Source organism: Cariama cristata, unplaced genomic scaffold (genome assembly GCF_000690535.1).
Source record: "Cariama cristata isolate BGI_N322 unplaced genomic scaffold, ASM69053v1 scaffold45498, whole genome shotgun sequence".
Lineage (NCBI taxonomy): Eukaryota > Metazoa > Chordata > Aves > Cariamiformes > Cariamidae > Cariama > Cariama cristata.
Window position 1 is genome coordinate 2,496 of NW_009632528.1, and position 7,603 is coordinate 10,098.

General features: G+C 40.2%; 1 protein-coding gene across 1 annotated transcript; it reads right to left on the reverse strand.

Moving 5' to 3' along the window:
- Positions 1-528: 528 nt before the first annotated feature.
- Positions 529-6,715, reverse strand: LOC104166440 (peptide-N(4)-(N-acetyl-beta-glucosaminyl)asparagine amidase-like; the record flags this gene model as incomplete). Its single annotated transcript, XM_009706371.1, has 3 exons — positions 529-688; positions 4,212-4,454; positions 6,601-6,715. Coding segments are annotated over 3 exons (518 nt in total), but the record flags the coding sequence as incomplete, so codon positions are not given.
- Positions 6,716-7,603: the final 888 nt, after the last annotated feature.

Genomic DNA, 7,603 nt, shown 5'->3' on the forward strand with positions numbered 1-7,603 from the left:
TGTATCAGGTTGTGTCTTGGAAAGGTCTCACGTAAAATCTCAACAATAACAACACTTTAAAAAGAGAAGCAGCATTTTGAAATTTTATTCTGAATTTGGAATTGTAGTTCCATATGGGAAAACCGCACTCTGACAATTTCAAAACAATGACTACTCAAACAAGAAGCCCCCCTGCTCTTGTTGTAGCTACTTCACTCTAGATGTAAGGAATATAACAGTACATGCTCAGCCCATTTGTTACCCTGGCATTGTTTACTACTAATTCAGAAATTAAGAGTTCCAACTTTCTACATGAAAGCAACAAAGGATGGATGACAAAAAATAAATGAAAAAAATAATAACAGAAGGGGAAAGAAGCATAGAAAATTTGAAAATTAGGAAGAAGGTAATTCTGATTTAGAGACAGCATTTGGAACCTGCAGACATATGACCAAACCTACACACCTAAAGCATAGTAGATACGTGCATCATCCAGATGTTTGAAAGAATGTTTCTAGTTTCATATACATTGTAACTTGGTAGCATTACCTTTGTCCAGTCTTGCAGCTTGTGCCAGCTTTTTCTGAGCCTTCCCTTTCAATTGCTGGAGGGGAATTGAAGCTAGTGCTTTCTGCTGAATAGAAGGATTCTCGTACATCAATACAAGATGCTCAAATTTTGTTTGAAGTGTTTTCAAGATATTTGCAGCCTGCAAAAGGATTTTTCAGTCACAAGATGATTTATGAACTTCCACCTTAAGCCAGAAGAGCCAAGCTCTCCTATTTTAGTTTAAGTCAGTCATAACTCTATACTCATAGTTAATGTATTTCTTTACAGGTGAAATGTTTATTTGTAAAGATACCAATAAGAATGGCAGACACCACCACCCAAACTGTAAAGCCAGCCTTGTCATCTTTGAGCATTCTGAACGGTGTCCTGAGTGAAAAGTGTACTGACTCAGGAAGAAAACTGCTTTTAAAGACACCTCTGATGGCAAAAGTTTTGACTTACTCCCTCCCCCTTTATTTTGGACACCTTTTAGCTGAAATCCACAAAAGAACCTGTAATTCATTCCATTTCCTGGACACTGCTGCACCAGTTCACAGAACTCTTCTTATTGATGAATGCTACTTTTCTATTTCTTATCCATGAATGCCATTTGTCTATTTCTACTGGCTTCTCTCACGATCAACTCTGATGCAGATTTGAATAGACAGCCCTGTGACCATATACTGAACAGTGTATTTCACTAGAAATGGAGTATAGGACCTAGGCTTCTTCAGTCAGTTATCCTAAGCGTCACTTAGTGGCAACTACATGTTGCACCCAATAAGGTACATCTGTATCTACTAAAATAAATAGCTAACATTAAAAATAGTGGAGTTAGTAGCTGAGCAAACTATTTACTCCCATTTAAAGGGGGACAACACAGAAAGTGAAATGACATTTTAAAATCGGCTGGCATATTTTGGGGGGAAGACTATGGCACTGCTAAATTACCTTTTCTCTACTGCTAGATCACGCTTCAGTCTTTAGCCTTAACTACCATCTTTGTTTCATCAAACCACAGTTGCCTGAGATGCTAGCAGCAAATGCAAGATAACAAACAAGTGTGAGAACTCTTCAGAAGAGAACTTCTTTCAAAGCAGCATTTAAAGTAGCAGTGATTATTTTGATGCTGGACAGTACTATCAGACCAGCCCTTACCTTTCATAACTACTGAAACAGAACAGAACTGGTTTCGCTCTTCCTGGAGCTCATTAGCTATAGGCAACTCGTTTAACATCATGAACCCAACTGTGTTCAGATTCGCTTCAATGCAAGTTGAAAGAATGGAAATAAGGGAAGTTAGGGACTGCCAATGGCTTATAGATCTGTCAGCTTCCTGAAAGTGTTCAGAGATACCGCTCAGCACAGCAGAAACTCTCCTAGATTCTTCAACAATTCAGATTTTCCCCACTGGCAAACACCATCAGGGTCACAGTAGCCCTTAACTGGTTTCGTGGAAGCCACCGTATATCAATGAAGTCTTACATAAACATCTAGAAGTGTGGTGAAACTCACTGCGAATCTAAGTTTGGATACCTCTTTCCTCCTATAATCACTATGTCATCCAGGAAGGGATCAAAATCCATCTACCAGAACAACGACTAGCCAAAACTTTCCTTTCTTCAAGTCTCAAGTACGCCTTATGACAAGAAATGCAGAAGAGACACAGATGAGGCAAAATAACCATGGGTTAAGTCCCTAGAACTGTGCCATTTAGCAATATTCCTGTGCTGTCTCAAGTAAGCCACTTTTCCCTGTGCTTACCAAGGCTCCCATGAACCACAGGTGTAACACATAGGCAAGAAATAAAAATGCTTGCACTACAAAACCCACTCTCAATCGCTCTGACATCTGACAGCAGCGCATAAAATAATACACAACTATACCTCTGCAATATACTCACTGAAAAACAAAACACCTACTGCAGTTCAAGAAAAGTGGCGAAGTCGAAGCCAGAAGTATATTTTATGGACTTCCTCCCAATCAACTCAGACTACACAGACCCAATTCAATGGCTCAGAGAGCTATCAGTATAATTCCCTGAAGAGATCAGCTGAAATACAGCATTCTAATAGGCTGCCAACATTGCACTAGCAATGTCTCTAAATTGTAGTAACTTTGGTGCCACCACCCATGTTGAATCTCAAGCAGCATGGAAAAATAATAGTTGCAGAGAAACAGATCCACAACTGATGGTTAGTGTACGTCAGAGCAGGATAACTACAATTGAGAACGATTAACCTCAGACTACTTCATGTCAACTTGAAATCTGCAACATTTTTCTCACTGCAAGATCAATGCAATTTTTAAAGCTTTAAAGCTTCCAGTACTAACCAGTGGTGCAGCAAGTCACGCCAGAGGTTTTATAATCACTTCCAACACCAGTGCAGAAGTAGCTGAAACAGTAAAAACCAAGAAGCAGACCAAAAAAACCCAAAAACCACCAAAAATCTGAAAACCCAAGCAAATTCAAATAAACCCAGTCAGTGTATTTTAGATGCAACTACTAGCATAGATATATGCTAGTATATATATGCTAGTTTAACATAGTTAGATTAAATAGCTCAATATTCAAGCGCCTAGAACAGTTCCTTTCCCAAAAGCCATTATGGGTGATGATGGGTCAACTGAGTGCTCTCTCCCCGCCAAAAGCCATCACTTCAGTCTATGCTTTTGCCATTTCTCTTCCACTGATCTTGGGTAGGTATTGGGAAGAAATAGTATGCCATAGTTCAGTACCCAACTATATACTGATACCATTTAAAAGAGATAACCTCTGTTTAAGGATGTATGAGAAGCCAGCTTTTGGAACGATTCATCTTATACCAACTTTAAGACCAAAGTGACACTGGTTCTAGGGGGAAAAGCTCTTTAGAAAGTTAAACCAAAGCATCCTTCAAACCTTCTGTCAAAAAGTATAACCTCATTTTTCAAAGTTGTATAAAGTGTTAAGAATCTTCTCCCATCGGGCCAGATAACACCAGATGAAAGGACTCTGCCTCTCTGTCTTGATAGGGAACTTCATCTCAACTGCTTGGACAAGGGAAACGCAGCCTAAGTAAGAATAGCTTTGTCCTTGACTGGCTAAATTCCGGTCTCTCACAACGGTCACATTTGAAAAAAGAAAGCCCTCCTCACAAGATACACATAGAGGTCATAATGCATGACCCGAGACACCAACAATTATAAACATTACGGTTGTGCGCCTGTTCTTTTGCTGGCTCTCAAATAGCAAACACAGCATACAGCCCTAGTCTTAGCTTCCCACCTCTCCCTTTGTTCTTCTACCTTCCTGCTCCCTTCTGATACAAATCAGCTTTTTTTTTTTTCTCACAACACCCTGACCAAGAAAACATTTACGGACCTCTTCAACAAAATCTCTTGCTAATATTCTATTTATGGCTTGTTTCATGTTGAAGTTGCATGGAGACCAAAGAAAACACTCAAAAACTTCAGAAGCCATTGGAAAAAATAAAAAAAATTCCTCTAGTCCAAACTCCTGCTCAAAGCAGGGTTAGCTATGAGGTCAGACCAAGCTGCTCTGGGCTTTATCCAGTCAGGTCCTGAAAACACCCACATTTGGAGACTAGACAGACTCTGAGCAACCTGCCCCAACAGTTAACTCTTCTTCAATCTTTATATTCAAGACTAGCGTGCCTACAAAGTTTTCAGGTTATAATTACCATTTCAAGAGACTGTACAAGTGATGTTTCTGGTTGCTGACGGGCACGGGCAAGAACAGAGTCAGCAGGTCTTGAAGGCTGATGTGCAACCCTCTGAGTGCTGGCCACAGTTTCAGAGGATCCCGATCTGTAGACTTGGTTTGACTCATTCAGTCTACTACTCCTCTCTCCAGCAATTAAGTCTCTGATTTTACGTAGCTGCTCAATCGAAGCTTCCTTAGGGAAAACCAGGTGAGTTTCTCCCTGAAATTCAGACAAATTAATTCAGCAGTTAATGCAAGTCTAAGCTAGTGAGCTGTTTATACCTATAGCTAACAGCTATATCATTTACTCGCAGTTAGCACGCTAAGGCTTGGCAGGATTCGGCCTTCAGATGAGGTCCCTTATAGCAGAAGCTTGTAGGTCCCTCACAGCAGAAGCTATTCGATCAAGATCTACAGACAGTGTAGAGAAAAAGGGCTCACAATGACATGCTTTTGTTAGTAATTTATTTTGCAGAGCCACACATGGACAACACAATTATGGTTTGGCAGAGAAAGCAGCAGCAACAGAAATGAACAACAAATGCTCAGTTCTCACAGCAGAGCAGTAAAATACTGGCAACACAGGAGCGTAGCCAATGTTGGGGGAAGAAGCCTCTAGAACGGCATCTGCTGGGAATTCTCTTCTATACCACTATCTTCTAGGTTTTATAAGTTTTCAGACAGGAAATATTATTCGTATTGAGACCTGTACCCAGCTTGATTTCTGGGTTCCTATTTTTGATTGTAACATGATCACTGGTAGCATAACAAAAGATTAGTAATTATGACAGAAGCAAATATCAGTGTGCATGACATGAAGAAATAGGTTACTAAAAACATGAGTATCCTGAAGTATTCATACTTTGATAGTTTCAGCTTCTACCACTGCAGCACTTCTATTTATTAAACTGAATAATCTGTTTATCCACAGTTACCTTAGGTCATCTACCATTGCAGATGCAGTGCTTCACTTACATTCCATTTAGTTTTGTGGCGATTGTATCAATCCAGCAGAAGACTCCTCATTTTTTAATTGAAAAAGTTGGCTTACCAAGCAGAGACAAAAGAAGGACAATTTTAGTTATCACAGTTGAAGAGAAGTTCGTGAGCTCCAGCCTCAATTAACACAATAACCACAAGACTGAGCTGACATGCTCTTAAAGATCTGACAGCAGTGGGAGGAATACTTTGTAATATGTTTAAAATGACTATGTTATTACTGCTTGAGTGCTACACTGACCATCTCTTGGCTAAAACACATCATTAGAAGTCATCTCCTGAGCACCAGCATGAGAATAAATCCACAGACCATTTCTCCCTGTACAGTCACCATTTCTTTCAGCATACTTTTCTTTTTTTGTAATTAAGACAATTACACTCATTAACTTTACCGAAAGAGAAAGCAGAGGTCTCATGACAGCTGCACCTCAATAACATAACATATGTACCCATACAGAAGCGTGGCATCAAATAGACAAATAAAAGCAGAGCTAGAGCAAGAGATTTGCACCATTAAACAAGAGCTGGGTTTTCACTCCAGCTCTCCTGTAATTACAAAGGCTGCTTCCAGCTTAACAAGCTTTAGCAGTTTAAGTTCCACCAAGACAGGGACCATTTCAGGACACAAAGCAATCTTCAAAATACTGCTACAGAATCAAGATTCACTCAAGACTATTTTAGGATACAGGGTCATGACTGTTTTAAATGGGTAAAAGTCCCACCCTCCCACTACTTCAAGTCTGCTGCCTACCACTGCTGTCATGACAACACCATTACTTGTGCAGCTGCACTGTGAACTGCTGAAAAATTTGGGTTTTTATTTTGGGGGATCAATTTTTAATCAGATCAGCTTCCCTTGTCTAACTCACTGTGGGGCCATACAAGCCCTAGTGGTGGTAGGAACAAGCAGCAGAAGAGGAGGACTTCCCTCTCCTCCTCCCCTTCCAAACGATGGTTTCAACACACATATTTACAATATGGAAACTACTGTCTGATGGTGCAGTCTGATGTCCACCTAATAGTGGGCTGCTACTAAGAGAAGAGGTTTTCACCCCATTCCCCACCATTTCCTTTGTGTAAGCATGGATACGTATCTGACCATTAAGCAAACTAAGAGTGTGCCTGAACAGCAGAAACCAAATCTTGTCACAGCTCAGGTCAGCTCTAGCTCCATCAGATTTCTGAACTAGCCTCATCCAAATTTTCTGTTGGTTAACTGCAGATATTCAAAGAAGCATTGAAAGAAAATAGCAACTGGGTTAAAATCTAGTGCCTTGCAACTGGGAAGGCAGAAAAAAGAAAGATCAAATTTTAAATTTCAGCGTGTAAACTGATGAAAACAGCAGAAATTACTAAATTGTACTCACCTCTTGAAAGCCCATCTCAAACAAACATTCAACTGCTCCTCTGACAGGCAACAGCCTCGTTGAAAATGCTGGATTTCCAATCCGAATCAACCTATATTTTTCTTCATAAGGATTCCTGAAGAAATTGAAAGTTTTAATTATGTTTGCAAATTAAGTAAACACTTAAAAGCTGGGTAACTGCACTAGGTAGCATTAGTCTTTCATAAGACATTTTTTAAAAGCTTAGTTTTATTCAGGCCATGTAGCCAGAATGTGAAATCAATCTAAAACATTGACTTAATTTCTGTCCTTCTGCATTTAACGCTGAGAGTTACAAGCTGATTCTAAATTTTAGCGTGCAACATAAGTTCCTGTTTTGTAGTCCAAGCCCACAGGGCTTAGTCTCCAGTGACACTTAAAGACAACTTCACATCCCCCTCCACCTGGTAGCATTCTAACTGAACCCCTCAGCTCCACGCTGGATGGTTTCAGGCCCACTACTGAAGCTATGCCAAATTTCCTGGTAGGTGGGTGAAACGACTGCGATGTCTTTACCTCTTGAGGGGCTACCTCTCAGTTCCCCTTTCAACTCTTCTAAACCTTCTTCTCTCACTTCTTTCTTTGGAAGGAGTCAGCCCAGGACCCACCGCTCTCTCTCACACAGCACCGCTTTTGCAAGCAGTTGACAAACCAGCTATAGACAGGGAGGGGCAGCTCGTCATCTTGAGTTGCTTGAACACATCAAGGTCAGTCATACCTACCGGCGTCTATGTATACCCTACGGAGCCACCTCACAAAAATTCAACTATAATTAACTCTTGATACCAATCTTACCGAGTCAGAAAAGAAAGGTAGTAGAAAAATCAAGTTACTATTTTAGCATTACTTGTTACGCATCCACTAATTTTTAGGTGCTTAAATGCTTGCAGAATCAGGGTCAACGCAAGCTTCTATGTTTACCACAAAAAACAAGCCCTCACAACAAACCAACCAGCAATATATGAGGAAATAAAAATCCAAGCCT